This window comes from Haplochromis burtoni, unplaced genomic scaffold, assembly GCF_018398535.1.
Source record: "Haplochromis burtoni strain Fernald_Lab_line unplaced genomic scaffold, NCSU_Asbu1 Contig_80, whole genome shotgun sequence".
NCBI lineage: Eukaryota > Metazoa > Chordata > Actinopteri > Cichliformes > Cichlidae > Haplochromis > Haplochromis burtoni.
Genome location: NW_024582441.1, coordinates 641189 through 657759, shown reverse-complemented (window position 1 = coordinate 657759; position 16571 = coordinate 641189). Strand labels below are relative to the sequence as shown.

Sequence of the window (16571 nt, the reverse complement as noted above, 5' to 3'; positions counted from 1 at the left end):
ATATTAGTTAAGACTGGACACTTGAAGGCAGTGGAAATTAGTGTCAGTCAATTTCTTAAAGTGCTTTTTCCCTGTATTTAAAGTGCCAGCAGCATAAAAAAAACATACAGCTTCAAACCAATAATTCAGTGCAGCACAGCTGATAATTTGCTCACTTTGCGTTACTATTAAACAGCCTTGATGTTTAATTTAAACAAGAACAAAATGTATAAGTTGTTAGAGTTAAGGAAGTTCATGCTCCAGTTTCCAAAGAGAACAAGGATCGGCTACTGTTAATAATCGTTGACGGCTGCGTTGGCAGTTAACCATCTGCCTCTTTTCTCGACGTTCCCAGGGAGGCAGAGAGGACAACAATGCAATGATGCCAATCCACATCATTAGTCAGTGAAGTGACCAACAAAACATAATCATTAAAAAAAAGAAAGGAAAGAAAGAAAGCCGCAACGTGTTTGATCATTCAGAGACAGTCACTGGAAAAGTCTTCGCTCCGGCAGCCGAGCAGCTTCGAGGAGTGATTTGTCAGTAGTTATCAATCAAACAGAGACAAACGCAAGTGGCAGGTCGGGTGCAGATGTAAAGCAAAAAGAGCATGAACACATTTCACAGCTGACTTGGCAGGATTGGAGGATTAATTGCGCTGCCATTAGTTAGACTTGAGGAATTACAGTCGTTGAAATTCCTGTGAGAATACAGTTTTTTGACTGTAATCCTCAGACGTATGTGGACGGGGTGAGCATCGGCGTCCCGGCGAGATACGCTTGTGTGTACTCACACATTCGCACAAAGACAGTCGCACAGCCCTGCCGTCACGCCCTCGGTACTTTTTTGCCTGCTCAGTTCTTTAAAGTCATTAACTTGCATCCTCCTATCTTTCATTCTCCTTCCACGTCTCCCTATTTTCCCTCCACTCTCTCTCTCCCCCTGCGGTTTCTGTCACTTGTTCACAGACGAGTGGCCATTACATCGCTATGACCTAAATGTGTCACAGCCCTCTCTCTATGACTCTCTCCCTCTCTCCCTCCTCTTGCTCTCTCCCTGCATCCCTTCGTGTCCGTCTGGACATCTATCAAATTTTTCCCCACTTCTTGCCCCTACTATTTACACCCACTTTTAAAAGCGCAACACTTTTTGACCAGTTTTGCAAATGCTGACCTCAGTATTATCGGCCTGCCTCTCCTTTGTCTCTCTGCCTCTCCACTGAAAGTCACTGGAAGAGTAAACAGTCAATATAGCACCTCTGATTTAACAGTTTCTCTGTATTTGTCCTTAAAAGTCCTGATGCAGTTGTTAAATCCCTCCAGATGCATTGCTTGGATTGTCTCGTCCTTCTTCGTCTCATCTTATCCTGACCTGACCTGTCTGCCCTCATCTCCTTCTGGTCTCTACATCAAGCACAGCAGAGTATCGGGGTGACAGCAGCTCCATTCAGTATTGATCCAGATGCTTATCTCAACAAATACCACAAAAAAAGACAGAAAAAGAAAGGAGAGCTGGCAGGAAATCAAGCCTGGAGCTTAAGTTTTATACGGCGACAATTTTTGCTCTTTGCATCTATCATTACCTCTAAAACTCACAAATTAATGCTCAGGTTGTTTAGAACCAAAGCATTGCAACAGCAGTTTGTGGGTTTATCAGATGTTTCGAGCAAGATTTTTTCTTCACCAGCCACAGTGACCTCCTGGAGTCCTGCCAGGCAGCCAGCTTTGAATAAGCGCATTACCCGAAACACCACACGATTACTTTAATAGATCATGTTTGTCCCATTCAAGCAACTAAGAGAATATATGAAAAAATAAAAGAATATCTGCGATTTTGACCTTTTTTAAAATCTGTCTCTCACAGCTCTGTGACATTTATAAAAGCATATGTCTAAGCTTTGCATCAAAGAAGCATTGATTCCTTTAGTGTCCGTCAACCTGAACAGTGTCCACCGGACTCACCCAGACAGGCAGATCCATTGAGGTTCGGCTCATAACCTTCATCACAGACGCATCCACCGACGGGCACCATCCACTCTCCTTCAGCATTGCAGTGCATGCGAGGGGGCGTGTCTCCTTGTGCCTTACTGTGAGGGACACACGTCCCAGTCACAGGCACTAAAGCAGTTGGCTCGGCACCCGAGGGAGTCGGTGGATACAAAGCTAGGTAGAGGCTCGTGGCTGGACAGCGGCGGTAGAAGATAGACACCCCCATGAGGGAAACGCAAGCTCCGCTGTCGACGATGGCCAAGACAAATCTAAGAAGAAGGGGGTCAGAGAGCATTCATAAGGTTTAGTGATGCTTTTAAATCGTGAGAAACAAAGTGTCGTACAGAAATGATTACCCTTTGCGTGTGAGGGGAGCAAAGCTGCGTGTCTTAATGTTGATACGGCTGTATCTGTTGGGCTGATACTGGTGAGGTGAGCTGGGCTCCACCTTGGAAAAACTCTTATCGGCTGCGATGGTGTCAATCTTTACCCAGCCCTCCCTGGTCTCCCTCTCCCCGCTCGATGGCTGGAGAAAACACAAATTAGACAGGAGACCAAGAAAAAAAGGATAATTATTGGTCAGGAGGAAACAAAATAGCTTAAAGAGAGTGTGGCTGACATCAAGTAAACAAGGGGGAAATTATGGAGGCACTGGTTTACATATAAATATGGTCTGGAAACACATGGTAAGATTAAAGATAAGCTCAGATCGTGCTTTTTTAGTTGCAGGCATATGAATACTATGAAGTAGTTTAGTATGCAGTGTAATCACTGACTTAAGATCTGTGCAGGTCCCAGTGGGGATTCGTGCTGAAGTCCCTGCAAAGACTTTCATCTCTGCACTGCTTCCTGCTCTTCTAAAGCCCTCCTCTGATTCCTCATCAGGCTTTGATTTGCATTTTTAAAAAGCATTTGACTTCCCCAAGGAGAAACGCATTCATCTATACAAACAGAGAATCCCTCCCACTGATGTCTCCTGATGTAGTTCAGGCAATTCACAGACTCAGTAGTTCGAAAAGCAGCAGAGGAAAAGCACTAAATTAAACAACACCAACAACGCTAAGTGCTTAAATAAATAAATAAATCATATGGGAAGTGTCAGTCTTCACTGACAACACATGGGGTTCAGAGATTTTTCCGCACTCCGTAGAAAACGTTCATTGTATGTGTTAAGGATGTAATTAGTGGGGCTGAAGTGACATTTATGGAGACCACAGTGACACTAGATTGTGCTTCGCACCAGTGTAGTCTGAGGATGGTGTCACTTTTTCTTCACCAATCAGTGATTATGCAATTGCTCAGTACCATGGGACATGATAGGATTCACTGTTTTGATGGAGCATTAGGGGAATAACAATCAATCACCAACACAGCTCGAGTTTAATGACTCCGTCTGCAGGTGGCCTTGCAGCAAGCGGTGACAAAAAGTCAGGATTTAACACTTGTTCAAATCAACTGTGGCCATATGAGACTCAATTAGAGATTAGTTACTCAACTTTTTATATTTCCAGTTTATGTGTTTGTGTAGTTCTTGGAGGATGCTGAGCAGCAAAACAAAACCAAAACAAACAACAGGATATCTCAGTGCAGTCTGCAGCCCAGCATGTTAGGATTAGTGCACGCAAACTGTGACGTGACTGCCTTGCAACAAGCTTTGTAAACCCACTATTACATTTGTATAAAACTGCTAAGTGCTAGAGTAAAAACTAGATAAAGTGGTGAAAGAGTTTCAAGTGGGAAATCTGTGATTAGGAAGACTTAACAGGCTGTTTATCGTCCTAATCTGTCATTGTTAGTCTATTATATGTGGTTTACTTATTTAGAGATACAGTATGTTTGTTGAATGTAACGTAAAAGTCTTGATAGTTTCTATCTAATGTATCAATGTATATTTCATCTGGATGAAATATGCAAAAGAATAAAGTTAGAATAAACAACACTGATGGAGTCAGTGAAAAACATCCATCTATCCATCCATTCACTTCCACGGGGGGCGCTGGAGCCTATCCCAGCTGTCATAGGGCGAGAGGCGGGGTACACCCTGGACAGGTCACCAGTCTGTCGCAGGGCTAACACGCAGAGACAGACAACCATTCGTGCTCACATTCACTCCCGCATTCACACCTAAACAGTGCTAACCACTGTGCCACCGTGCTAACAGGTAACTGTTTTCCGTCTCGCTCATGATTGTGGAGGAATTTTGCCCCATTATTCTTTACAACATTACTTCAGTTTATTAAGATTTGCAGGCAGCTCTGTTCAGGTCCCTCCACAGCATTTCAGACCTGGACTTTGACTTGGCCATTACGACACTTTGATTCTTTTCACTTTCAGCCATTCTGTTGTAGATTTGCTGCTGTGCTTGAGATCTCTGTTCTGCCGCATAACACAGTTTGGGCTAAGCTACATCTGTCTTACATTTGATTCTCAAACTATTTGCTATACAAAGAAATTAATGTTCGACTTAATGACCGCAAGGTACCCAGGCCTTTTGGCCATAAAACAAGCCCAAATCATCACCCCTCCTCCACCATGCTTGACAGCTGCCCTATTCAAAGGATGTGACAAGACAGAAGTCTTGTGGTTTATTCACATGTAACTTTGCAGACCTGAGCCGAGCTTAGACAAGAGCCTTTTCTCCTGGCAATCCTTCTAAACAAGCCAGTATTCTGTCTTTTTCTTGATCAAATGTAATGAACTTTAACTAGCTGAGGCCTGTAGATTCAGAGATGAGCATTGCATGGTCTGACCTCGAACTTGCTGGAACATCCACTCCTGAGAAGATTGCGACGTTATCTTAGCACACACCTGAATGCTCTAGAGCAGTAAACTGCCAAAACATCTGTTTTTATTGAGCTGCTCGCACTTGTTGTTGAGCAATTAATCAAATACATTTGACTTGCAGCCTTGCTGCAACTCTTACGTCTTCTGGGTGCACTGTTTCTACAGGACTACACAGAGTCACGTGAAAACTTTCTTTTTCATGTGACCATCAAACCCCAACCTGAAATCTTTAATTACCAGTCATAAAACACAAAAGCCTCAATAAATACTCACTGTTGTTACAGTTGCCACATTTAGTCTGTTTAATACTACATATGTAATTTATTTAACACTATAATTTGGCTTTTTTTTTAAACATTACTTACAGGTGGATTATTTTCAATCGAAGATTAGTTTTATTAAAAATGTCTAGGTTAGAGTCCATCGCTTGGGTTGCTGCTAGTTTCTTTTTTTTTCCAAGATCAGATGAGTTTGTTTATATCCAGATGTTAGAAGAGTGTTTCTAGAAATACTGCCAGAACTGGGTGAGTGTTTGCTGCCAAATTAATTGTTGGGCTTGTGAGGATGTTAAGCCCTGTGACCTGAATTTAGGCTAATGCACGAGTGGCACAAGCTTAGGCAACAAAATTTCAAAACATGCCCATCAGAGGAGAAACCTTTCTTCATCTTTTTGTTATTTCTGAGCCGCGTGCAGTAGAGACAGACAGGAAACACACCAGGAGACAGCCGTGACATGACATGCAGTCCTACCAGCTAGCTAGAAGTCAAACATGTGTGGCTAAGGACATTTTAGCCCATGTGGTGCACATGCTTTGAATTTAGCCATCAGATTAGCTTTTCTTTTAGAACTTTTCTTTTGCTAAGTTCTGGTGCTAACCACAAACACTTTAAGGGCCCTTTTCCAACTCCAGATTATTATTCTTGGACTCTGATAATGTAGCTTTGCATTGTTCACATTTCAAAATAATGATATTTATCATATCCTGGATCTTAGTGCAGCCTATCAGTCCATCCTCTGTCTGAAACAATCAGTTTAAGCCAACTTTCTTCTGATTGGCTAGCCCTCACAATTAAACTAAGACCAGCACTGCCAAAACAAATACCAGTAAGGACACTTTTAAGCTATAAACGCAGGATATTTAGGGAAGAGGAGTGTCTCATGATTTATAAAATGAAACATCATCAATTTGCAAATTCTGAATATTTTAAAGACCACTGTGATTTTCAAAGAGTTAACACAAGAAAATGCACCTTTGAGGTTTTCATGTATTTTGAAACTCAGTTTTTTTGAAGACCTGAGATGAAAATGTGCCCATCTCTAAAGCGCCTCGGGTGAATTTCTGTTGTTTAAATGTGCTATAGGCTATAAATAAATGTGACAGTCAACACAAAAAAAAAATGTTCATACTTTTTTCATAGTGCATGTATAAATAAATAATTTATTTAACACAACACACAGTGTGCTACATACTGAACTCATGGGAAAGAAACGAAGTACCGATGCTTTCACGCGAGTATCAATCCAGGGACATTTGGCTCGATCTGCCAACTTCTAGTAAAAACTTCCTGAAGCTAAACACTCAGAGCAGCCTGAAGCTGAGCTTTTGGCTCCCATATGATTGAAGCTGCCCATGTTTAATATGAGTAGCCACCACTGTAAAACTATTTGACAGAAAATTAACAACAGTATAATACATCATCTTTAGAATCAAATGCATTATCGCAGCTCATCCAGTGTGTCACCTTACCTCAGCTACCCAAGTCCTCTCCAGCTCCCTCTGGGAGTCGGCCTGCTTGTAGTATAGAGTGAGTGTCTCCCTGCAGGCGGGCGACGGTGAACGCAGGCTCGCGCAGTCTCGCACAGAAAAACGCAACGTGACGAACACCCGTGGAGCCGAGTGGCGGTACAGGAAAGGAGTAGCCAACCAGTTGTCTTGCTGACGGGGATTTTGGTTGACATTGCAGACTTCAAAGGTTCGTATGAGCTTCCCTCGGTCATCCAGGACGCTGACCTCATCCCACTGGAAGACAGAAACAATATTATGAGCTTGTGTAAACTGACCTCAGCAAAACAGAAATAAAACTATAAGCACAGGGCTCCAGAATAGGCCTGTATAAACTGTTAAAACGCCGGTATGTTTATGACTTTTCCACAGCCATGAATCTTACTCATGACTTAGAAGGCGGTTTACATTTTACAAGGTAAATATTGAACATATTGCTGCTGTTGCTGACATCAGCCTTGTCCTTCACTGGGTGTTCTCTATGGAGGCTACTTGAGATAAGTCTGATAGAGCAGTTGTTTTTTTGTTTTGTTTTTTTGCTGTAATATCACAGGAAAAGCTTTTGTTCCCTGTCCTCACTGATCTAGGTCGTCTCTATAGTGCTGCAGAGTAGGCTCTCTAATTACTTAATCAATGATTAAAAGAACAGTAATTTAATTAAACAGCTCCAGCCTTTCATTTAGAGCAACATGTTTCAGGTGTTGAAGACAAAACTGTGTTAACAGGGACGGTTCAGCTCTCTCTGTGGTGAAGCCTTTGAGACTTTAGTGTTTTGGTGATTTTTGCCTGTTTGTGGTGCTTAAAAGTGACATTTAACAAGACTGATGCACAGCAGCACTTTTACCTAAATGCTTACATTGGCATACTAGCTAGCTATTATTTGGTACTTATTCTAGCATGGTAGCATGATGACATTACACAGAAAAGCTATCATTAACTGACATATTCAACTGCACTGTCTTTTTAATGATTTTTTGTTTGGTTTTTTTTGCATTTTTAATGTCTCTACACTGAAGTATTTTTGGAAATTGTGCTGTATGCATGGTTTTAAATGTTGCAGAACCTGATTGTGACCTGACAACAAGGGATCTACATAGTTTTTATTGATGAAAATTGCATTACGGATTCTTGCAACAAATTTAAATGTTATAGTCTTGTCCTCATGAGTGAAAACTAAACATGCTTAAAGTTGCTGAAATAAACATAATATATACAAGAACTGGGATTGTATGTGAAGATCAGATTGGTCCACCTATTGAGGATAGATGCAGACATATATATGCTCATTATATATGATCATTATAGTAAGGTTTATCAAATGTGATAATAATTAATGCATGTAATGAACCTGTCTCCAAACACTCATGGTCAGGACTTGGACTGACTACATTCACTCTCAGATCGGCGAAGGTTTGGAAGTAATTCTGACCTAATTTATAAACGCAGACAGATTCCCAACATGTTGCATTCAGTCCGGGTTAGACTGCACCAGTTGCATTCTGGTTACATTCCTATATCAAAGCAAGTGTGCAAAGTGTGATTTTGCAGTTTTGCAGCATCTGCGTCTCTGTTTGTGGAGGAATTTCTAAATTTCTGTTTCAGATCTGTGAGCTTCTGACTCGACTTGTGTATGTAGACAAGACAAGTCACAGTTCATCGATGTCATATCACAAACAAACTGCATGTAACTGCCAACTTGACTCCATTCTGTTGCAAACTGATAGCAGACCTTTTTTAATCACCTTCTTGACACACCAAAGTCACTCTGAAGATGACTTGGTCCCCATCTTCAAAGCAACCAAAGGTATTAAGGTCATAATTTTATCGTCACAGTTGTTGTACTTCTGGTCTTCAGCCACTGTTTTCCCTGGTGTGACTGCAGCATTAACCAGTCATTTCAGCTGTGAAGTTTTGGGGAGTCTGGATTTCTGTACTTTCATTCACCCAAACTTTGTTGAGATATTGGACTGAAGCGATGACCGTCATCCTTCATGTTAAAAAAAAGGATAATCAATGTACGGTTTCAAAAAGTCTGCACTGATTATATTTGTTAATCAACAGAAGATAATGTCAGTGGACCATTTCCTTAGTACAAAGTACAAAATACAGAGCAACAAGGACGCCTGTGAAAAGACATATTGATGCTAGAATTTCTTCGACGCTCAGATGAAAAATAAATTCTATTTGCAGCTGTTGCTCCGAGGTGGAGGCCGAATTATCAGAGACACATCTGAAAGAGATAAACTTTTTTTTCATGCCTTGACATATCTAAAGGAAAGAAAGAAAGAAGTTCACGGGCGATGCTGGCACTTTGCAATTTTAATATGTTACAGTAGTATAATGCTGTATTATAATAACAATTAATGCGTATTATACAGTGACATGTGCTTGTTTTTTTTCTCTTGCACTAGTTTTGGCATTTGCATGTGCGCCATTGTTCACATGTGACAGGTGGCAGACACTTGTGTGCCTGACTTAGGGCAGCTGTTGTGCAATAAAATCAGCAGATTTTGTTGCATTTTTAGGGGAAGATGAATCCACGGTAGATGCGCAAATGGATGTGAGTAAAAGAGAGTCGCACATGGAGAAAATGGAGCAGCCCGGAGACAAGGCTCTGGATGAGACTTTGTAAGATGAGACAAAATGTTAATGTAGCCGCAGGGTTTAGTTTCACCAATTATACAGTGCGTTGCGTTGAAGGATGAAAAGGATCTGCTTTAAGCCTGTGTAGCCCTGAGTGACAAGCAGGGTCTTTTCTGTTGTAACACAGAGGAATTATATATTAGGCCTCATCATCATTATTCTCCCTATGACAATGGCAAGAGGACAAAAGGTCCTGACACCCTATCAGGGTGTATTTAGAGTGTGTGAATCACTGTTTGTGCATGTTAGTGTATCTCTGCATGCTCATGTCTCTTTCTCTGTGTGGCTCTGACAGCCAGTGTGAACAGAAATCTACTGAGCATCGCACCATGAGAAAGTGCATTCATATTTGGTCCAGCTGAAATAATGATAAGATCAGTGAAGAGATAGAAAGAGCCGGAGTCGCTGTCAGTCTAATGGAGTGAAAGGGCAGTTTTCTCTCTCTCAGGCTTTGGTTCACCGTGTCAGACCAGTGTATGAGGGAAAACGGACGAAAGAGGGGGATCACACCGAGCTCATGGTGGGATGCAGGGATGCGGATGGTAGAGGGAGAAATGTGGGAAAAATAGCAAACAGAAAGAGTGTATGAGCATTTTTTGTGACACGCGGCGGTGGGTGCGGTAAAAGCTATGCTGAGTATGTGGCCAGGCAGGGACTTTTAGGTGGAAAGAGAAGCCGCCGTTGTTCGTGTGTGGCATCGCGTGCAGCTCGCTTCTGTACCTTTGTGAAAAAAACACAGCTTTCATTTGTTTTCTGACCCTACACCCCCACCTCACTCCCCCTTTGTCTCCTGCCCCCTTCCCTATTTTTCCACATCTTGTTTTCTTCCTCTCTTATAAAGGAAGAAAGAAAAAGAGGAGGAAAAAAAACGGGCCAGATTGGGGATAGGGGGCGGATGAATCGTTATAGGGACGACTCATCTTTGTGATTTAATTTGAACCGAAATGCCAGAGAGCCACGCAACCTCTGCAGTGACAGAGGACAGGGAGGGGCAGGGCCTCGGACACAACCGTGGACACACAGACACAGATACACGCAAGCAGAGAAAGGCACATGCGCATATTTATACACAAAAACGAAGAGCGGGGAGTGAAAATAACAGGAGGGTGGAAAAAAATAAAAAGGAAAGTCTGCAGTGAGACTGGAAGTCTCTGCTGGTTTGACACTGAAGAAAAATAAGGGCCAGAGTGGAGACTGACTTGGGGGATAAAAAGAAAAAAAATGAGGCAAAGACCCAGTGGCTCTGTGGCTGTGAAGGGCAAAGGGAGAAAAAATTAAAAGAGGGAGGAAAAACAGGCAGAGATGAAGATGCTTGTCAGTACATTGTAAAAATGGGAAAGAAAGAAAGAAAGAAAGCGCAGGAAGAGAGAAAACACATTAAAGAATATCCACAGACCCTAAAGCAAAAGAAGAGATGGGGTGTGTGGAAGGGGTTAAAAAAGAAAACACACACACACACACAAAGACACACACACAACCTCTCTCGCTCTATCCCCCTTTCTTGGTCTGTCTTTCTACTTCTCTCAGCTTGATGCCCCGGGTCAAATAACCATATCTCCATCTCAGAAGCACTTCTCATCCAGGGACTATGAAGGGAAAAAAACTCATGCAAATGCTTGACTTGCTCATGCACACACACACGCACACTCAAACACAATTGGATGCTCTCCTATTAGCAGCTGCCATCATGGTTCACAAGTTCCTAACACACATGAGGCCCTAATTATTCAAACATCATGTACAATTATGCTCTGACACTGGAGGCCAGGCGAGGGTGGTAATGTATTCCTGCCAGATGTTGGTTAGTAGCTATTAGACTCCATCCTGACAATAGCTGGTCACAAGAGTCAACTCAGTTTTGTTTTTTTTTGGTTTTTTTGCCAAAAGTAACAAATAAATGTTTAGCATTCAGCCTGTTGTGGTTGAACAGGTGATGTCCATTTCAAATGGAGTCGAATAGATGCATCAATGTAGTGTTTCAGTAGGAAGGGTGTAACTACGAGCCGTATTAGAACTGAGATGCAATCACAAAGAAATGAATGAATTTAACAATCGGATTGGCCCCCAGGAGTTGACCCTCGCACAGTCACGCAAGTGACCTCCTCCTTCCTCCCCCAAACCTCCATACACACACACACATATATTTACACAGCTCAAGGCAAAGCAAGAACCTTGAATACAAATCAACTCAAAAGGGAGATGGGAGATCTACGGCTCAATCTGAGAAGTTTAATTATGAATGACCACCCACACACACACACACACTCACACGCACACACTCACACACACACACACACACACACACACACACACACACACACAGTGGAGTAGAACAACAGATAAAAAGAATTGGGGGAGCATTTAGACCTTCAAGGTTATCTTAAAGGAAAGGTGAGTTCCTGCCCCGTCTAAGACTGTGTTCAGCGCACTTGAGGTATTACCAGTGACATATGCCAGCCATTCAGGAAGATAATAATCCTTACCTCAAGCCATAACTAAACATAAAGCATTTATAACCTAATTCTTAATAATCTTTGATCTGCGACTTCTGTAAACTCCAAGTGCTGTTGTGGAGGCCTGCTGCACATCTCAGTCACTCTAATCTCTCCACTATTCAAAAAGTCCCAGAAAGCCCCATCCATGCTTGATTTTTATGTGTGAAAGTGAAAAGATGGTGGGGAGTGGATTACATTCATCAACAGATGTTGATAACCAAACAAACTGATCATTCATGAAGGCAGTCGTCTGCATATGTTTGTTGTTCTGGTCTTAAAGTGTTTTATTAACTGAATGTACAGTAGCTCAAACCTAATATACTGAATAACAAGGCACAGGTGATAGAAGGACACAGGTGGAAACAATCCACGGTGGATGCATGGTGAGGTTGGGGAATAAAAGCCCAAAGGCATGAACGGAAAAGGAAGTAAAACTAGAGCAAGACTCTGGAGAAAACTCACCTTCGAGGCACAACAGAAAGAAATGAACGATAAGTGGCTAACACTGAGACATGAAAGGTAACATTAATATGTGATGACAGAGACCAGAGAAACTGGAAGAACCACAAAACCAGCCAGCGTAACAAACCAAAACACAACACAGACAAAACAAAACCACGACATGTCTACAGATCTGACATTTCCAATATCTTCAATCTGTTCAACCTCACCCAAAAGACTTTTATCTGAGTTTAGTGACTGGCATCTAATGAATTTTGAAAATCAATCAAGATTTTCTTGTTGTTCAATGAACATCCTTGGCTTTCCATTATTTTCTAACCCGCATGTGCCGAGCAATAAATCCAGAGTGTAAACAGCAAATCGATCAGTATTAAAACGAATATCAGTTGCAGTCCTGTACCATTTATCACCATTATCGATTTAATGTCTAAACTTTACCACCAGCTGCCTGACAGAATGATGAAAAACGTTATAAAACTAAATGTATTATTTCATAGCATCCTGTTTTAAGCCCTCATTAGCATTACAGCACAAGGCCCGACTAACAATGCGATTATAACCCGACACTTCAAACATCAGCATGTGCGACACGTGTATAACACATTCTGCAGATGGCTTTAATGCTGCAACAGCTGGAAAACGCATTGACACTCAGCTCCCTGCTTACCCCCGTATCTGGATAGGTGATCCAGCCCAGCTCTGAGGTAGACTCTGTTGTGTCCAGCAGCATCACTGTGGGACGAAGAAGCAGAGACAAAGAAAAGGTTAGAAAAAACAGACAGGAAACAGTTGCGTATGCTTTCATTTTAACGCAAAGAAAACAGGCAGACGTGTGTGCGAGCTTTCAGTTTAAACTTTGATTTCAGCTCAAGAATTTAACTGAGAAACGGAGTCGGTGCTATAAAAGCAAAGTGACTGTTAAACAGAATTTGTAATCATGAGATATTCTCTGAAGGACTGAAAACCAAATAGTGTGTGAGGCTGTGAGGCCATAAAAACATATAAAACACGGATTTGCTCCAGTGAAACTGAAGCAGAAAAGCACTTTGCAGAGTATCCCTTTTGAAGGCGGTTGTATAATTAATCCTTTTTTTCCTTTTGTAAAATACCACAAGTTGTTGGAACCATTAGTCCCATTTTCTTTGATTTTTCTCCCACCACATCCAATAAAATCCAGGAGAGCTCCAGCTGTGTGCATCTGTCAAATTTAATGACTGCTATAAAGTGATGATGCACTCTGGCACACTATTCTGGTGTTTGAAAAATTAAACTGATTGACCTGATGGGGCACTGAGATTAAAGGTCAAATTTCCCAACTTTAAAAGGCCATAACAGTTACTGTCACGATTTGTTGAAACTTGCCGTGCTGATGCTTTTCATAGCTTGTCCCAAAGGGAACCTTCGTCATGTTTCGGGGGGGTTAATATGTTCTGTGTTCCTCTTTTGTTGCAGGTTTTGCTCATTAACCCTGATCAAGAGCGAAAGCACAAGAATAGCATATGAGTTTTATGCTGGAGTGTGTTTTCCCATAATTTGCTTTAAGTGCTTCAAAAAGCAAGCTGGCAAAGAAATTACACACAGAGACACACACATGCAAAGTGACTTTAATGCTGAGTGTTGCGTGCTGACACATGGCAGCTTCCCACACAAAAACTGAAGCCCTTGAATTTTCCATTAGCATTCCAAAACCGTGGTGGCTGCCGCTCCTTCAGTCTGGCACAGTCTGCGCTCGGTGCTGTTCAAGAGCCACCGACTGAACGCGGGCCAAAGTTTGTCGTGTACGCAGAGGTACCAAAAACATCAGACTTCAGATTTGGATGCTTGCACAGATGGAGGTAATGGAGGAAAACGCTCAGTGCCTGATTGCATCAAGCACAACGCTAATCAACTAAAGGGCTGTAGACACGTATACACACAAGACATTGTGGGAGGCCGGCGGCATTCGCCTCTGTTTACAAATAAATAATTCTTCTCATTGTCGTTATACAATTTTTATGTTTTTGCTTCCATTGCGTGTCACACAATAATTCACCAGAGAAAAGGGGCCTCTCTTTTTTCCTGCCTCTCTCGCTGACAACCAGACAAAGGGTGGCGGAAAAATATTATCTACATAATCAGCACTCGCACACGGGCATTTGAAAAGGTTCCCCGGTCCACCAAAACACCAATAGATACATTGTGTCTCTCTCCTTCTGCCAGTCAAACACAGAAGTACCCAGTGGCACCGTGAGCACACTCAATCCTGCCGCATGCCCCAATAAATAAAACAAATAATAAGAAAACTATATTATTTGTGGCTCATGACATGAATCGACCCCACCCCTACTGTTCTCTGACTGCTCTGTAAACAGATTTTTTCGGATTATAGTCACAGATGGACACCCCGCAAATCTGTGCTTCAAGCCTTCCTTTCCCTCCTCTCTTTTTCCCCCCTTTCCAAACCCCTCAGCCTGTCTATCCGTTTTCACCCACTGGCTGGTCTTTATGTCACTCTTAGTAAATTCACACATTTTTCCATGGAAGTGCTCCAGGATTTGGAGTGATATGAATTGTATCAAGAAGAGAATACAAATAGACTGTGACAGCTAAGGATTATATGCAGCCACAGGCATCAGAATAAACAGTTTTTAGTGCCGCGCACGTCTGGGAAGCTTGGCTAGTGGAATTTTGGAGGCAATTGGGATAAAATCAGCTAAAGGAAGAAAGCTAAACTCACCAAGCCAGGGATGCTTAAACCTCCGAATTTTGACAGTATCCACCAGTGAGACACCTTTCATGCTTTGTTTGACTCTAGCTGGAAACGGTGTACAATTCCAGCTGTGCGTGATGGCATGCAAACTCATTATTGATTAGTTTCTTGGCCCTGTAAAAAATAAGCTTCAGTTTGTCAGATTGACTAACATGTTATATGTGACCTCATTAAGCACCATTTGATTTATATCAGATAAGCAACAGACACAAATGCTGCAAAAGTGTCATTCCAAATTCAATTAACCTTCTGCTTCAGGGCACAGTCATGCATAAATAACACGGAGCAAACTATTTTTGACATTAATATTTATGCCTCTACTATTTAGTTTCTTGTCGCTGGGCCTTGGGGACAGAGGTCCTTACATCGCCTCCGCTCTTTCTTCCCGGGATAAACCTGTACATGAAGATTACATGGAGGAGCGTTCAAAGTGCTTCATGCATGTCTCGTTGCGTGACATTAGCATGTTGAATAATTCACCATGACATCCTAAGATTAGCATTGAAGTGGTGTGTTATGCACACCTTTCAAAGATTAGTTGGAGCTTGGGCACCGTGGCTCTGGTGCGCGTCTGTTTGTGTGTGCGTGAGACAACCATGAACAAAAGAGAGGGACATTTACTGGCAGGTCCACTTGGCAGTAAAAGCCCCTTTATTTAACTCTCAGACAGCCCACTCCATGTGCGCAGAGCACTACAGCATCTCCGTTATTGGTCCATCCGATGGCTGAGATGCTCGAAGTTTGTCCCTGACAGTTTGACGAAGTGCTGAGTCTGCAATCTGAGCCTGAGTGCTGCGTTAATGCACGCTGGCCTCTTACGTCCTCCTGTTCCACTCTGATTTTTTTTACTCGCTCTGCTCGATAACTCTACCTCCATTTTGTCCCTTGTCCCTTGTATCCTCCTCCTCTTTGCATGTGGATATTATTCATCCAAAATGTGACAGTAGGGTCTGTCAGATAAAGAGAAACACTCTTCTCCGTTACTGATGGCAGCTCTGCTGTTTGTGTGGAAAGTGGTTTGATACTCAGAGAGAGAAAAGGGGGAGACAATATAGTAGACAAAGCATCATTATGGAAGGAGAGGCTGGCGGGATTGTGTTTGCGCATATGAATGTGTTTCTTTTGCTCTTTCCCCCTCTCTTTCTGTCCACGGTGTGGGTGTAAATGCTCTTCTGCCTTGTTATAGAGGTGACCTGCATTAGTTCATGAATGTCCCCTCCGCCACTGGAGTGCTCACTTCAGCTGAGTGACCCTCTCTGCTCTCTCCATCCATTTCTCTGAGTCCAACACTTTTCCTCTCTGTGCAGCCATGCATACACCGACACTCTCCAGTGCTAAGTGTAGTGCCGTTGTTCATGTCACGCCTCTTTGACAGCAGATGTATGCTACTTTAACGCCAAATTTTGCAAGGCAGTGGAGCCCCTCCTGACTCACTCTGAAAAGAAATTTGCTGTAAATATTAATGCCTACTAGAGGGATCCGAGTGTAAATTATGCCTTAACACCAAAGTGAATGCACCAGCAGAGAAGACATAGTCAGCGAGCTCACAGGTAACAACACGTTACAGAAACACACTCATGCACACACACACACACAAAAAATTCCCACAGTGCCTGCAAGCGTTTTGAGCAGCGGTCAGCTTGTGTTTTGTCTTTTGTCCACTCATCCACCCATCTCCACCCTTTCT

General features: G+C 42.4%; 1 protein-coding gene across 2 annotated transcripts in view; it reads right to left on the bottom strand.

Moving 5' to 3' along the window:
- The window catches only part of ephb6 (eph receptor B6), a 43812-nt gene that overhangs the window by 19986 nt on the left and 7255 nt on the right, over window positions 1–16571 (bottom strand). For both annotated transcript variants that reach the window (XR_006054543.1, XM_005925284.2), the window contains exons 2-5: window positions 12803–12867; window positions 6500–6772; window positions 2324–2493; window positions 1941–2236 (exon numbers count right to left, since the gene is read on the bottom strand). Coding sequence is in view for 1 of the 2 variants with exons in the window: in XM_005925284.2 (XP_005925346.1) it covers window positions 1941–2236; window positions 2324–2493; window positions 6500–6772; window positions 12803–12867 (804 nt within the window). In the remaining variant the exon portion in view is untranslated. The remainder of the gene's footprint in view (window positions 1–1940; window positions 2237–2323; window positions 2494–6499; window positions 6773–12802; window positions 12868–16571) is intronic.